The sequence below is a fragment of the Sander lucioperca genome, chromosome 7 (genome assembly GCF_008315115.2).
Source record: "Sander lucioperca isolate FBNREF2018 chromosome 7, SLUC_FBN_1.2, whole genome shotgun sequence".
In the NCBI taxonomy this organism is placed as follows: Eukaryota; Metazoa; Chordata; class Actinopteri; order Perciformes; family Percidae; genus Sander; species Sander lucioperca.
In genome coordinates, this window is record NC_050179.1 from 19,907,948 (window position 1) to 19,924,298 (window position 16,351).

A 16,351-nucleotide genomic window follows, 5' to 3' on the forward strand; every position below is an offset into this window, starting at 1 on the left:
AAAAAGGAACCTGTCACCCAGTGTAACGGTGCAGCTCATAAATGTGTCTTTAATGGTTTATTGAACAATAGAGTGCTGCAGCAATGAATCCTAAAACCCATAAATTAGTTAGCATCTTTTTCACTTCCGGTTCCCTCGTCTCAAAGTCAATGGGTTTATGAATGGGTTTTTGGTTATAATAAATAAATAAATAAGGTCTGTGGTTAACACAAGCTTAAGAGATTTTCACGTTTTGTTCTATGACATAAAATACATTAGTAAATACCCCACTCACAATTTGTAAGCTTTTTTGTCTTAAAAAATGTGGTTGCTAATGAGGTTAAATGAGACAACAGAGGTTGTCGGGGACATTAAACGTCATCACGCCAAGAACGTGAAATCACTTGGAAGCTATTGAACAGAAAAACAGAAACTTCATTCTTATTCGTCACATACAATTGCAGTACAATGTAGTGAAATTCAATCTCTGCATTTAACCCATCCTAAGCATTAGGAGCAGTGGACACATAAACAGACAGCGCCCAGGGAGTGACTAAAGGTTCAGTGTCTTGCTCAAGGACACTTTGACATATGGCCAGAGGAGGGCGGGATCAAACAACCAATCTTGTGGTTGAGGGACAACCCTCTCTACACCCTGAGCCACATGCCACCACCTGGTGGCGATGTTGAACTCATGCAACCGAGGTGTAGTTCGTTTATAGCCTAACATTAGCTTTATATTTCTGCCGATTGCATTTACGCTTCAAAAATCATAACGTGGTGTTCATTTGTGAAAATGATCTCGCTGGACAAAACGTGTCATAACCTTTTGTTTGCCACAGAGTTTATTTTCTGCAATAATCCAAAGTAAAAATCCCAATGTTTTTTTGTCGAGGAAGCCAGGGCGATACTAACTTCTGGGTTGTCCAACAAAAATGCATCATCCCTGCAGCACTCTGTAATGGAGCTCTATGGCTCAGAGTAGTAAGATATATCAGACACAGACAATACTTGTTAAAAGGATCTCAATTCATTGCTGGTTTTTGTGTTTCATGTTCTTTTGATAAGGAAAACATAGAATATCACAGGCCTTGTCCTTTGATTTGCAATGAATGTGTAAGGACTGCTTTGTGCAATATTATAAAAGACATGAGAAAGTTGTTGACACAACTTCAGCATGTTCCCAATTCCCAACAAACAAACGAAATAACGTAATTATCTGCATAATATCGGACGGGGATGTGGAAAACTTATTTGATGGCAGGAAAGAAAGCCACCCATTTCTACTGTGACATAATGATGTCTCCAATATTGTATTACATATATTAACTTACTAATCATATCTCACTAAAATGAGAACATCACTCATCTGTGAGAAAGTCTTCTGCGCAGAATTGCTCGTTTTGCTTGTTTTTCATTAAATTGTTGTCACTTAATAAATGTACAGGCTTCATCAACACCGACTACATGGTGACAACGATCTAAATTGGAAATTTGATAAAATGTGGGTGTAATCCGTTTCCGTCTACACTGAGGCACAAATTGTACAAATTGTGGTTAATAGAGAACTCCAAACTGTTCTCTAATATAGTTTTCAAATAATTGTCCAACTTTTGTCTACTTTGGGTGAAGTATCATTAGAATAAGTCAATTAAAACTGACTGATAAGGACCCACTATGGAGTTCACACCAGATAAAAAATCAGAGTGTTAACCATCAACGTTTTATCTCTTCCATTCACTTAAGGGATCTCAATGATAAGAGCAAACGCTTTTAAAACACTTACCATTTGATGCCGTGAAATCAATTGCCACTGTGAAATTAATTTGAGTCCTACAAGAGAAAAAAAATAAAATAAGGAGTAACTTGAAACCATCAATCACGCCACATTATATCACAGCATGTTTTAAAGCACGCAGAAGCAAGCAATTAAGCAGCGGGTTATCGGCAGCTGTCAGTCTTAATATCAGAGCTAAGAGATAATCCTCTCAGCTGAGTCTCTGAAGTCACATCACATCACAACTGCAAGGGACTCTGGATTTAATGATGAGAGTAATGCTGGTGCTTCATCTCTGCAGAATCATATGCGGCCATTTATTGTGAACTTACCCGCCTCGGATGTAGTCCAGGAAGGAGAGCTCAGTGTCCACCAGGCAGGACAGGAGGGTGACCTGCCAGTCAGGAAAAGCGCAGGAATAAGACGAGAATCACTTTTTACAGTATGAACAGAGACTGTTAATGTAGCTCCGGATTCTCAGATTAAACCAATGATCGCACATTCCTAGTTGTGTCATTTTGTGGTGGTAAAAACAGGTGTCCGCTTGCTTAGCTTGATTAACTCACTCAAACACAAGCACGTCTATGAGGCTAAGTTCATGTTACACTAATGATTCCGGATTCATGATGTCAGTTAGTTTGAGGTAATTTGATGCAAACAGAAAGAATGAGCCAGTTTTTCTTCAGAAAACGGAAGTCAGAGCGCTATTTGTTTTTGCATATTTACGCATTTCCGGTAAAAACACAAAGTTAGGGAGGGACTTGTCTTGGATATTGATTGCTGTTTAAAGTAGCAAATAGTGCTGCTGGGGCGTTACGCTCCACCCTCCCCAGCCAGAGTGACAGCAGCTAAACATGGAACCGCAGGAAGAAAGCCTGTTATCTCTTGTGGAGGACTTCTCGCCACGCCGACGCCACAGGACAATTCAGGCGCAAAATGAACCTAGGGGTTAATAACACACGGGTACCGAGTCGACCGTTCTCTGGGATATGTTTTCATGCTAATGGAATGTGACCAGTTTTATCGCAAATCGCTAATTAGCTTATAAAGTTAGTCGTCGGGGCATGCAAAAGTAAAAAGAAATCGCTATTTCTATACCACTAACAAGGCTCAAAATAGCACCACACTTCCACGGTAGCATAATGAGGGTCCCTACATGTAAATCAAAGCATTGAGAACTTTGTAAGTGTACGGACAGTTTATTAAAAAGATAGTTTAGAAAGACAGCACCGTTCGGTATACAGGCAGGCGCCATCTTGGGAAAACAGTCATGACCAGTTGAACGACGAATGCCATGCTTGAGCTATGTTATTGGTTACTGGTTACATGATTTTACATAATTTTGTTGGAGTGAGGCCATACATATTCAACCCAGATTTGAAGCTGGCACTATTAGAACTAGATTTGGACAACATAATAGACATCATCATAGACACAGTTGAAATTGTACTTCAGCAGTAATATATCAACTGTAATCAATTACCAAAAAATCAACTGACACAGTGTGTGGCTTTTGGGGCCCCTGGAGGTCTGGGCTCACCTAGTTTTGCATGCATAGGCACAGCTGTGTCAGCGCTGCAGAGATAGGTCTGGCAGCAACTCTTAATAGCAATTAAGTGTAAGTGAAAAACATCTTAAAACTGCACAAACTGTTGACTCACCGTTCCTGAGTTTTGGTACTTTTTCTTTTTCTTTCCTTTTTTCTTTGGATTTAGCACCTGTGGAGAAAACACAAGTTTTGTTGTGTCTCAGTGAGCAGTGGGTGATCCTAACTCATGTTATCTTCTTGGTTCAATCGACAGACTCTATTCAGCTGCATAATTAAAATAAAGTAGGGAATTAGCTTTGTTTAATTTCTGTGTTCACAGTATATTATTTCATGAGACACTACTTCCAAAAGACTGATATCATCAGAAACCTCAAACATATCTCAGAAAACCCTCATGTCCCTTAATTCTTCCACTGGATGTTTGAGTTTGATCATTTTATTTTGTATAATGTGTGTCCGGATCACGAGAATATTCTGTTCTGAGTTCTTGTGTTGGTTTTTTTTGACAGGTATTTCACTCAGGCCTCACTTACATACAGTAAGCTGCACCAAGGCGTTTTACACTTTTCCTAAAGTTTAAGTCCCTAGAGCTAAATTTGGGTAATGTCACTCCTTGTTTGCCTACAATCTGTACCTCAGATGTGTAATGTTCAGCAGTTTTGCAGATAAAAAACCCTCTTCATGGCAAATAAACAGAATGAAAGGATTAAAGAGGAGGTTGAGGAAGTCTGGAGAAAACCCAGCGCAGAGCTGATTCGACAAGGGAGGAGACGACATGAGTCTGACGAGTTGATATCACGTTATGTCACACGAGTAGAGAGAGAGCGCCCTGCTCTTCCTGCCTCTACAGTAAGTGATTTAGGTTGTGCTTCATAAGCACCTTAACTGACTCTTGACCTTCAGTGATTTATGGCTTGCTCACACACAACTGCTGTAGAAATGAATGGACCATGTCAGTGAACTGCACTGAGCATGAGAAGAAGAGACACAAGTCAGTCTTCTGAGGAACTGGTGCTAGGGCATAGCAGCCTGTTAAATACTCGCTAGAGGCAAGGTTTAAAGTGGGATTTTAGCAGGTGGGCAGAACCCTGAGATCCAGCGTAAGGGAAAAAAATGCTGTGGTGGGGAACACAAAGGTTCAATACAGAAGATATTTTCTCTCACGGTCTGCCTTTAATTGTCTACTGGTGAATTTCTACTAGCCTACTTCTTCCCGCTCTAATCTTGTTACTTCCCACTCTGTTAACGTTCCTTTCATTCACAAATTCTTTAGTCACCTGACTTATGTGGCTAGTCAGATCTACCTGTGTTCCTTGGGCCGATTGAGTTTATGCTAGCCGAGGTCTTCCTCTGTTGCTAGCCTCAATAAATATTGTTATTCACTTCAAATTGATCTCTACACATTAAGCTGCTGCTAGTAACATTAGCACTGAAGCCTGGGTCTAAAGTGCTCCCCTCTGGACACAACTCTCTAGAATTCTGTAGAAGTGAACACTGGGCAACGAGACGTGCATAGTGCACAAGCAAGTTTTTGTTTTTTTTTACACCTTTTTGGTTACCTTTTGCAGAGTGGCAGGTTATTTGTGCTGTGTCTCCTCTCAAGCTGAACTATAACACTATTTTTCACCTCATGCTCTGTGTCATAAAATGCTACCACATCACGTATGGATCTCCTCTGCACGGACAAAGTTTGAGATTTGACATTTCTGGAAAGTGAGAACATTTTGTCCGGTCTTCACTTCTTCAAAGGGCTGTCTGAGGGTTGGGTTTTATGGTTATTATTTTATTAGGGTCAGGTTGGAGCAAGGGAAAGGACTAGAGGATAATGAATGGATGTGTATGTGTGTGTGTGTGTGTGTGTGTGTGTGTGTGTGAAGAATATCACCTCATAGATGTGGAACTGTGACTGGCTTCTGGACATTTCTCTGTAGCTGGTGCTGAAGTCACCGATAAAGTCGTGGCTGTAAAAAAAAAAAAAAACGGAACACACAGTCACATTTACTACCGAACTGAAAAACCTCTACATATTCTGCATTATGGTGAGAAGCACTAAAGTTAATAACAGAAGCTAAGAAAAGGCCCATAATACCAAAAATCAAAGAACCCATAATAACAGTAAAAGTGTCAGCTGGAGATTAATTTCTTTGTAGTATATTCACATTGTCAAAGTACAGAAGAAATCAGTTTTACTAACAAGCTCCTTGGTTACCCGAGGCGTGGGCGTAGCAACCAATTTCATAATTTCATGGAGATAATCAGCGGGGTTGGAATCGGGGTCAGGAATTTGTGGGAGCTCAGACCAAAACGCCCTTGAAGTGTCAAAAACTGCCTGTGAAATTAACAATGGAGGGGTGAACTGTGCCCCTGCCCCGTCTTTATTCCCCGATTGTCTCTGTGAAGTTATCTCTCAAAAGGCTGTTTAAGCAGTATTAATAGTTAATGTATATTTAAAGCAGTAGGGGGTGTTGTCACATGTAGGGCTCTACAGTGACATGTTTCTACAGTATATCTCCTCTCATAGTGAAAAACAAGAGAGTGTATGAGGACAAACATTTTGGAGTGGGATCTGTGACTATTATCCCAAATGTCCTTTCCTACTTTGCACATATGCTCTTGTTATTTCAGGGCAGTTTATTTTATTTATGCGGAGCGTCAGTGTCATCAAGAGAAACATCTTTATATCTTAGAATGGCATGTAGGATTAATAAGTAAAGAAATCACTTTTGTAACAATTGTATCACCACAATATATAGCTCATCTGTAATTACTACATTTACTCTTCCCCAGGGCCTTGTTGCAAATGTATGTGGTGTTTATTTCACAGCAGGATGTCAATTAAATGATAATACTGTATAGATGAATGGAGCATTATAACAGACAATGCAGTGCAGACATTATCACTTAAGTTAACAGTACAAAAGAAAGCGCTGTTTCCCTTACCCTCCATCTCTGTCCCAGTCGTACACCTCCACCTTAATGCTCCTGTAGGGAAAGAGAAGAGGGACGAGGGAGGGGGAGGAAAATCCCATTAAAAAACCAATTAGCACCGCTGATTTACAGTCTTTCTGCTTAAAAAAATGGTAACTAGTCCGTGGAAGGCTGGGGCCCTAAGTGGACAAGCCTACGTAATGCAGAGACGGGAGTTTTCTTTTTATGTTGTTATCAGTATACCCTGGTGTAACCCAGGCAAATAAGAAAAGAATTAGAAAAAGATAAAAAAAAAAAAATTATAATTAGGAAGTACTCAAATAGGCCGCCCAGTGCTCTAAATCTGTGTGAGAATGACATAACCAATGAGTCTTATGTCGCTGTTCATCAAGGTAATGATGAGAAATATCCCATGTTTACGACCTGCAAGTGTTTATGTCATCAGAGAACTCAAGATGGTTGTATGATCGCAGAGTTGGTTGTGTTAAAAACACTGTGCATGGTCAATATAGCACCATATATCGACCATGACCATTAACTATGACCTTAAACGACAAACTTTGGTTGAAGTGATGCATTCATGTTTGTCCATGTCAATATGTGGTTTTCTGATTCTTCAGGCACATTATTAAAAGCAAAGTTCGATCTATCGGAGCATTCAGAGGAACTCCAGTTGTCTGATCCTACTTCTGATTGGATGTCGGTAAATTTGGGGACTTCTGTTGATGCGGCGTAACATTAGCAACGTTTAGCTTGCTACAGCATTGCTGTAAGTTGTTTCAAAGACAGCAGGCACAGTACAGTGGTACTCCCGTTGTCCCTTGTCACGGTAGTTTTTTTCAAGTTCATACAGGAACCGATGACACTTTTAATGAGAAGAAACTAACTTTAGCTTTTTAATGCTAGATCATAGCATCACATCGCCTGAGCCACTTTGTACTCATTAAAGGTGTCAGTACTAGCTAAAGTAAACACTATTAAGAGCAGCCTCATGTCTTATTTTTGCAAACAAAGCTACCACTAGACAAAACCTTACTGATTGCACCCTTTAGGACCCAGTTAAATAAAAAATATATTTTCCTAGTTTTTTACAGTGTCCCTGTGGTAACTGTTCTGCTATTTCTAGGTATATGTCAAGTATTTATACATCAAAATCACTCTTTTATTCTACTTTTTTTCTATCAGTCTTACTGTTAACATTGTCAGTGTAATGTTTGTGTTTGCCTCCTGCTGTACCTGTCGTAGTCTCCGTTACACAGCGCCCGGACAGGAATTTTAAAAGCCTGCCACACCGGATCCAGAGTGTTCTTCACTACTTCTGTTTTGTGGCAGATGGTATACCTGAGAGTGAGACACACAAAGCTGTTAACAGTGGGAATATTGACCTGATTAACTGAAATCACATTTAGTGATCCATTTTTGTAGTCAAAAAGAATGTCAACGTGTTTTTAAATGTATTGTTAATAGTAGCATCTGGCTGGTCTTCATCTACATAAGACGGATAACCGGAAAATTATTCCCATTGAATTAATGCAAAACTAGGGGCGGGGCACCATCATTAAACCAAAATATATAAAAATATAAAATTTGTTCCCTTTTGGTTTGTACTTCTTTCCCAAAAGAGAACACATGAGATGTGATTTGCAGAGCAGATCTGCATGCTGCAGCAAACAAAAACAAGGTGAAAACAAAACCCTGAGTGCACCTACTCTGTTTGTTTTTAAGGGGAGTGCAATGCTAAAAGTATTTTATAAAGCATGATCTTTGGCTGAAATAACAGCTTCCTGTTCTTTTTTATGTGGCACCTAGTCTGGCTCTTTGTAACTGCAGCGTGCTGCTGTTATACCCTGCAGCTGAACATTTAGGCTGCATCAGTAAATACCCAGCTGCACAAATAAGAGAATGTGTCTTCCCTCCGATGCTGAAGTCGACTTGAATAAAAGCATCTGCGGTGCAAAGAAAGTGCGACTTTCACACACATTTTTCACTTAACTCCATCTTATCCATCCTATCTCCTTTTATTTTCCTCTTGTCAACTCTGTCCTATTATCTCTGCTCATCCCCTCATTCTGCTGCTTTGTCCTGTTAATGTCTGGACGGCGTAAGTCATATATACAGCACGGAGCATTATGTAACATCACATAGGCGGTTTAGGCCTTATATCCTCTGCATGGGAGCTTTTTGGAGCATGAAAAATCATGCTCAGTCTTTATCCATTTCAAGCATCTAGACATTCTGTGTATGTGTGTGTAAAAGTGAGATAGCTGCTTTTGTTTATTCAGCAAATTGACATCCACAAATACCACGGGGAAGCTGCTTGTCAACTTACGATCCGTCTTCGTTACTGCGGTAAAAGACGAGAAAAGGATCAGATTTTCCGAAGAAGTCCTTCTTATCCAGCTTGTTGCCACAAAACTGCAGCATCACCGACTCCTTAAAAGGAGGAAAGTAACCAAAATATAGACACACATCCTCCGGTCATAAGGAAAGACACACAACTTGCTATCACAACAGGTAATATTAGATACTGTTGTTTATTAGCTGTCGATACATTCTGTTATAGTCCTTGGAGAATAATTGCGATTTTTAAAAAGTCAATACGATCTTTTTGATTTTTGCATTAGCACTTTGTAGGTCTGGTACAATATTTCAAGATTACATCTACAAACATATCAATGAAAACATTATATTTTCACCCACTGAGTTCTGGGAGCTTAAATTTGGTTTGAACTTCATCTGCCCCAAAACAGACACTAAAAGATAAAATAAAGGTGATCAGGCTTAATTCCACACTCTGACACACCATGATATTATCTATCTATCTATCTATTTTCAATGGATTTCCCTGTGTTCTTGATTAAGCAATTTCTTGAACTTTTGAAGGAAGGCCCCCAAAATGTGACATTCACCGTTTTATGTTTTGACTCAAAAGAAAAAAAATCTGCTATTACTTCACTAGAAGCATTTTTTTTTGTGAAGTGATGCATCTAAAGGTGGCAAAAACACCACCAAACAATAAAATGGGACCATCATGGCGATGTACTTTTTCAGAAATAGCGGATTTTTGTAATAGTGTCCAAATGTTCGAGGTGATTTTGTTTTCTCTTTGAAATAAAGAGGGATTCAGAGTCACAGTCCGGCTCATCACAAAGTTCAACTGAAGACATGACAACAGCGTCAAACAGTCGGCTGTGTCTGGAACTGAAAAGCATTCCCCTTCAACTACTACCATGAACAAAAGTGTTTTCTTGCGTTCAGAGCAAACAGAATCAAAAACCTCTGTGCAAAAGTTACTACAAATCTTTTAAAGTGAACATAACTTGTTAAAATGAAGCACAGTATGCATAGTTATGTGAGAGCGCTTGATGCCTCTTCTGGCTTGCAACAGCACAGTGGTATTTTTTATTAAATACACTTTTATAAACTACACTTTGCTTTCTAATTGAAGTGACATTTCTGGTGTTATAGCAACGCTAGTGTCTCTCAAATAATGTCTTTGTTGCTTTCTTAAAGCAATACAGTATCAGCGGTAAAATGAAGATAGGTGTTGGGGAAAGGGTTAAGAGAACATACAGTATACAGTATATACTTTATATATACTGTATGTTCTCTGTGTGTACACTCATTTGCCAGTTTATTAGGTACACCTAAAACTAATGCAGTCTTATACAGACAGCCCTGCAATAAATTCTGTCATTGTGAAGGTTTTAATGTTCCATTTTTGTTAATTCAACTAGTTTTTGGTGTTGTTGAATTGTATTGAGTTATAGCGAGGTGTTTCACATATTCTGTCTATCCTCTCTGATATAAATATATAAATGTTGGATTTATCGCAGAAGTGTTGTATAAGACTGCATTAGTTTTAGCTAGGTGTACCAAATAAACTGAGTGTATGTAATGTTCCTTTGTGTCTGTATTCATATAAGAGTTCATTTTGCATGAAATTAAAAAAAATTGTAGTTTCAGCCAAAAAGGACTCCTCGCTATTCAGTTTTTTTTAGCTTAAACTGCGTGGAGTACCAGATGGGTCAGGCTTGTCACTCTGGAAGATATAAGAACCAGAAGGTTGGTCTAATAAGAGGAATGTATCTGACAACTCTGAACGTTTTATTTGAACTGAATCAACAGGGGAACCAAACGGACTCTTACCCTGCAGTTGCTCAGCTCTTCTGCTCTCACTATGATGGTGCCACATTTCTTCCCCGGTATCCCACTAGAAAAAAAGAGAAAAATAAAAATATCTAACAATGAGCTTATTGCAGGTAGGACAATGTTTTGAAACAACAGAGTTCCAGGGAAAATCTGTCTAGGTGGTGTAAGAGAGAACTAAAAAATTATATCGATACAGATTATATAGAAACTATATTGTATTAAAGTTCATTTTTAACTTGTTTTTTTTAATGTCTCCTAACAACAAAACGTTGCTTTTTACACAACTATATGCACTTTATAACCCTGTTTGCTGATACGTTGTGCTTCATGCAAACTTGTTATGCACTGATCTGTATCTAAGAGAGAGAAGGAAACTTTGACCAGTATTTAACTGTCATGCTGTAATGGCTTTTTGACATTGTACATAGTGCATACTGGCTTATTTTTAGACTGTACTGTATATATCATAATTACATTGGTTCTACTGCACATTCAACGGTACATACAGTATATCTGTATGCACTTCACGACTGCTTGAGCTTATTAGTTAGATGATAAACTGCATTTTGTTGTACTGACTGAGTCTAATGTTCTCAAATCAATACTGATAAATACTATATTTTTCAACAGTTAGCTTTTATCCACCACAGGCACACATAATAGTTTCAGGCAAACAGAAGTATTTATGACACGGATAATCAAGCTCTATGAGAATGTAAGCTTATTCTGCGGTTAAATGTCATTTAAATGCTCAAACACACACACAAAAAAAACAAACACAATGTAATGTTCTATCAACTGGGACCCCTGCAGACCTGGAATCAAATTTCTCTTCTTCTCAGTCTCTCTCACATTTATTTGCCTGATTGTCTAAATAAATATTAATTTATGCTGAATGAACACCTTCAAAAAAGAACATCAACGTAATGTAACCACAAACAGTGACATTTCAGCTGTAATGGTTGTTTACATCCTGAGCTGGTGAAGCGTAATATTCAGCCAATAAAGCCAAGGGAGACTGACCACTAAAAATAGACCAAATGAATGCCACAGACCCCGGGCCTGATTCAGAACAAGGAAGTGGGATAATTTCATTTGGCTAAGCATTGTCCAGTACAATAAGAGATGTGGAGAAACTGATGGCAAATTGAAGCGAGGCTTTGATACCCCTGTCACCTGAGACACACCGCCGTCCTTTGATGCACGGGGAAGCATTCAGTGAAATTAATTCACTGTACGAGCAGAGAGAGTGCTCAGGAAGGGGGGAGATGGAAAAATGGCCGATAGATGGGGGAACTAGAAAGAGATGGACAGAGAAGAGGAAGAACAGAGTCAGAAAGATGGATGAGCAGATGAGAGGCTGTTGAGTGAAGGGAGAGGCTGAATACATCAGAATATGGTTTCCACTGAAATGGGATTTAGACTGCAATACCCATGTGTGCTGATAATTGATATCTTATTTGTAATAAAGCCTATATATCTCATCTTCTAGATTAATAAGGCAGCAAGTTGAAGAAATAACAAACCTGCACCATACTCAAAATTGTCACAGTTTGAGAGTTGAGGCTGAATCCAAAAAAACAAGAAAACTAGAAACACTTGACACTAGAAGATACACTGAGCCAGGAACAAACACAGACAAGCTAACACTGAAACAAGAGAATACCATATACACAAATAAAGGAGGGTGGTAACAAGGGACAGGTGAAACACATCAGGGTGGTAAAACACACAAGGCAGGAAGCAGAGATGGGAAGTAACGAAGTACAAATACTTCGTTACTGTACTCAAGTAGATTTTTCAGATATTTTTACTTTACTATATTTTTTTGTGGCGACTTTTTACTTTTACTCCTTACATTTTAACATGAATATCGGTAGTTTCTACTCCTTACATTTTACAAAATTGGCTCGTTACTTTAGTTTTGTACAAGAGGTCGTCATGTCGGAGTGGCGCGCGCGACACACGGAGCAAAAAGAAAAAGAGACCAGCTGTCCGGAGGATAATCAGTTGAGATAGTGTGTGTGTGTCCTTAAGAACTGTAAGTCGTATAACTTATGTTGTCAGTTCATTTAAGCATGTTGTTGTATTGGTCTATAGTTCTTGCAAATTTAAAGTAAGTTAGCTAGTGATTTTGTTGTTTGTGTTCTTCACCTGTTACCTAGGTTGCACGTTGCTTGATCTTAATAAAGCATCAAAAGAGAGAAGTTGTCTCCGTCCGTGTTTTAACAGACACACCTGGGGCGAAGTTGGAAACCAGAATCAGCTTTAAATACAGTCCAAATTTAGTTTCTAATTTAGTTTTCAAATAATTTCACTGGAGTTACCGTATTTTCGCGTCATCAATACCACATTCAATCTAATTGGATGGGAATATACTGTACGTTGCACTTGACACACCACTACAAGACGACTCGACAGATTCGGCGGCATTCTGCATTCATTCGCGGCAAATCATTGCGGCCTGATGATGGTAACGTTAGCACATAGTAGTATGGATGGCGACATGATTGAAAATGAAGAAATCGGCAGACAAGCAGCAAGACATCCTTGGCCTTATCTGAGAGAGATGTTTGAGATAGTAGGCATCAAGAATGACTCCTGGCCAATGTGCTGCGCAACTCTTAAAGTATGGGGAACTTCTTAATTAATGTCTGTTTAGTAATTCATATTTTGTCCTTTATTTTCTTTCCAGAAGCCATATTTGAGCACACACACATACATGTAGATTCTTTTAAATGTTAAGGGGAAGATTAAAAAAAGAGAAACTGGATCTGTGAATTCTCACAGAATCACAACTGAATTCATAAATAGCTACTCAGTCAGAATCTTATTAACCTGGAGTCCCAGTCTCCATGAAATGAAAATGTAGGCAATGGCATATAAAGAGCTTTTTTTCCATGTCCACTGAAGTTTCTCAGCTTGCACTCTAGGAACATTTGTGTGGTCCAGGTAGCTTTGCATAAAAAATGTTTGTCATTCGCAAAGTACTTTTACTTTTATACTTTAAGTAAATTTCCAAGCCTGTACTTTGTTACTTTTACTTGAGTAAATAAGTTAAATCAGTACTTCTACTTTTACCAGAGTATTTTTTAACACAAGTATCTGTACTTCTACTTGAGTACGGGAAGTGAGTACTTTTGCCATCTCTGGCAGGAAGTAAAACAAGACAGGACACATTAGAAGAACCTACAAAATAAAACAGGAATCCAGGATCATGACACAAAATTGTATTTAATAACCAAAATGTTTTGTTTTTTTTATGGATTTGTACTTGTGAAATACACATAGTGATTTATTCACTTGTTAATTGTCTGGTTTGCTTTGTCTGTTATTGTAGGTTAACCTGTCTGTCTTTGTGTATTTTACTGCTATCCATAGTTTTTTCTGTAAGTAACAACCGGCAATGATACGCCAGTATCCTATTTCCCAGTCTGGATGAACGCCAATGTTCCAGAAAAGCAGTTCACTATTCGGATCGGCCCATCCTGGCTACTGTACCTTGACTACAGTACTCCCTCTGTCTGTACAGTATGTCTGGTCAGTGCTTATTTATAGGGCTGTCGTGGTGGCCTACTGTAGCTGTTAAGAAGCATACAATATACTTTTATCAAAACTTCCCCAGTTCGATTCTGGGCCAGAAAACTTTGTAGCACATCATTTACCCTCTTTCTCCCCTCAGTTTCTGTCACCTATCCACTGTACACGCCCAAAAACATGCTTAAACTATCAGCATTCAGAGCCAATGCAGGGAGTAGTATGCCTTTTATTAAATGAGACAGAAAGTAAAGCCAGCTTTAATGCAGGAAACACATCCTGTAACAGACCCGCAAACAATGTTAGATTTTCCTTCTTTTCTTAACCATAATGACAATCTTTCCCTGATGTAAAAAAATTAAATGAAAATGAAATGAAAAATTGCACCTGGATACATGATCTGCCAAAAGCTTTGTCAGTGAGCGTCACCCAAAAGCAGCAACTAAACAAAGTTAATGACAGATTTCTGTGACTCAGACTGTACTGTGAAATGACCTTTTAGTCACTAAAGTTCATATATATATATTTATATCATACAGATTCATAGATTGTACACAAACCATGACATAATTTTACAATTAAATTGTTTGTCGTCTTTGTTGCTCTTTAGTTTTGTGATGCGCCACCACTCGACTGAGCAGAAGTGTGATGCTTTTGACTTACAGTAAAATGTGTTTTTTTGGGTTTCACTTGGAGGCAGCAGAGTGAGTGCAAACAAACACACACACACACACACACACACACACACACACACACACACACACACACACAAGCATTACTAAATACTAAAGAACATCTAAAAATATCTTCACATCTAAAAACGGATAAAAAATGCGGGTATGCACGGACAAAATAAACACACACACACACACACACACACACACACACACACACACAACAAATCTGAGTGAATGAGTGCAGGCAGAGGCGATTACATAACTCTGCAACATCAACACATTTTTACATCATATTTCTTGTGTCATTCTTCAGCAGGCCCATTCAGCTGCAACCGTTCATTGATTCCACACGCAAGCACGCATGCACGCAAGCATGCAAGCACGCATGCACACACACACACGCACACACACACACACTGGACACTGGAGGACAGGGGATGAGGCAAGGGTCAGACTACTGATGGCTTGCTGCCTCAGGAGGAAAACAAAAGCAACAACAAATTGTTCTCTTCAGTAAGCTGAAAAAGATGCTGCAGTTCTGCTGTGTGTGAAAGAGAGCTGAGATAATATAAGACACTCCAGATTATGGGTTGTGCTTTAATAAAGATTTCCATTTTATTTTGGAGAACTTGGGCCATGTCTTATGAGGAGCCTTTTATGGATTTAAGAGTAAAATGTCTACCCTCAGAAAGTATATTTGTTGTGTGTGAGCAATACCTTTTCCTGGTGTGGATGTGGTTTGCTAAGAGAGTGATTTATTTCTGAAATCAGGTTGCATTCTTTACAAAATGTAAAAGTTTTATGGGTTCCTTTTTATTTTGGGATGATGGGTATGCAGTATTCTCGCATTGCCAGACCTTCCTCCACAGCGCTGCAGAGGAGGGTCTGGCTAGTCCACACAGCATTCCGGGATGGGAGAAAAACGTGCTGTGGTTTATTGCCATTTCTTTAAACCAATTGCAATTGTCTTAGGCGGTGCTAAGCGCCGAGCGGAGCCATGGTGCCTCTGCAAAATAGCCTTGAGAAAGAACTTGTTTTGGTGGAACGTGTTTGTGCAAAAGAAAACTCCGATTGGACAGATAGTCTAGCTAGCTGTCTGGATTTACCCTGCAGAGATCTGAGGAGCAGTTAACCATAGTCCTCAGAAATCCACCAGAGTTTAAAATTACAACACAACGAAAGCGGAAGGTACCGAGCGAGAGCAATCCCAGAAGTGGAACGTCATGGATATACAGTAGACTAGGAATGCAGTAATTACAGTATAGTTTTATTAGTCCTATGTCTTATGTTTTTATTAGTTGTCTTATGTTTTTATTATTTTTATTGTCTTTTGTATATTTGATTGTTTTCATGTCTTTCATTTCTACTATTATATAATATTATATATTTTAATTAAATATCTTTATACTTGAATTGTTTTACCGTTTTATTCTTTATACTATTGTATAATTACATATTCAGTCACCTGTAAAGCTTTTTAAACTGCACTAACCTGTATGAAACACATACATACAAACATATACCATTTACCTGGCATTAATATGCAATTGACTGATGATTTCATTCCCTGGTTTATTAACACATTTTTCTATAAAAACCCTCACTATTTAATCATGTCTTAACACAGACAACTGTATAAGACTTTTGATTAAACACAATACAGCACAACATTATCAAAACTATTAAAATCAGGTTTCATATCAGGCGACGTCGTCTCAGAGAATAAGTAAACACCACTGAGAAGACCAAGCC

At 38.7% G+C, this 16,351-nt stretch overlaps 1 protein-coding gene and 1 long non-coding RNA gene across 4 annotated transcripts in view; one reads left to right on the forward strand and one right to left on the reverse strand.

Moving 5' to 3' along the window:
* The window catches only part of LOC116046848 (copine-8-like), a 68,145-nt gene that overhangs the window by 12,763 nt on the left and 39,031 nt on the right, over positions 1–16,351 (reverse strand). For all 3 annotated transcript variants that reach the window (XM_036003405.1, XM_031295299.2, XM_031295300.2), the window contains exons 7-14: positions 10,383–10,446; positions 8,563–8,666; positions 7,470–7,574; positions 6,246–6,287; positions 5,191–5,266; positions 3,418–3,474; positions 2,089–2,150; positions 1,766–1,812 (exon numbers count right to left, since the gene is read on the reverse strand). In XM_036003405.1, coding sequence (XP_035859298.1) covers positions 1,766–1,812; positions 2,089–2,150; positions 3,418–3,474; positions 5,191–5,266; positions 6,246–6,287; positions 7,470–7,574; positions 8,563–8,666; positions 10,383–10,446 — 557 coding nt within the window. The remainder of the gene's footprint in view (positions 1–1,765; positions 1,813–2,088; positions 2,151–3,417; positions 3,475–5,190; positions 5,267–6,245; positions 6,288–7,469; positions 7,575–8,562; positions 8,667–10,382; positions 10,447–16,351) is intronic.
* Positions 941–14,578, forward strand: LOC118495475. The gene is made up of 3 exons (XR_004897914.1): positions 941–992; positions 6,664–6,670; positions 14,567–14,578. It is a non-coding gene; the product is annotated as an uncharacterized LOC118495475 (long non-coding RNA).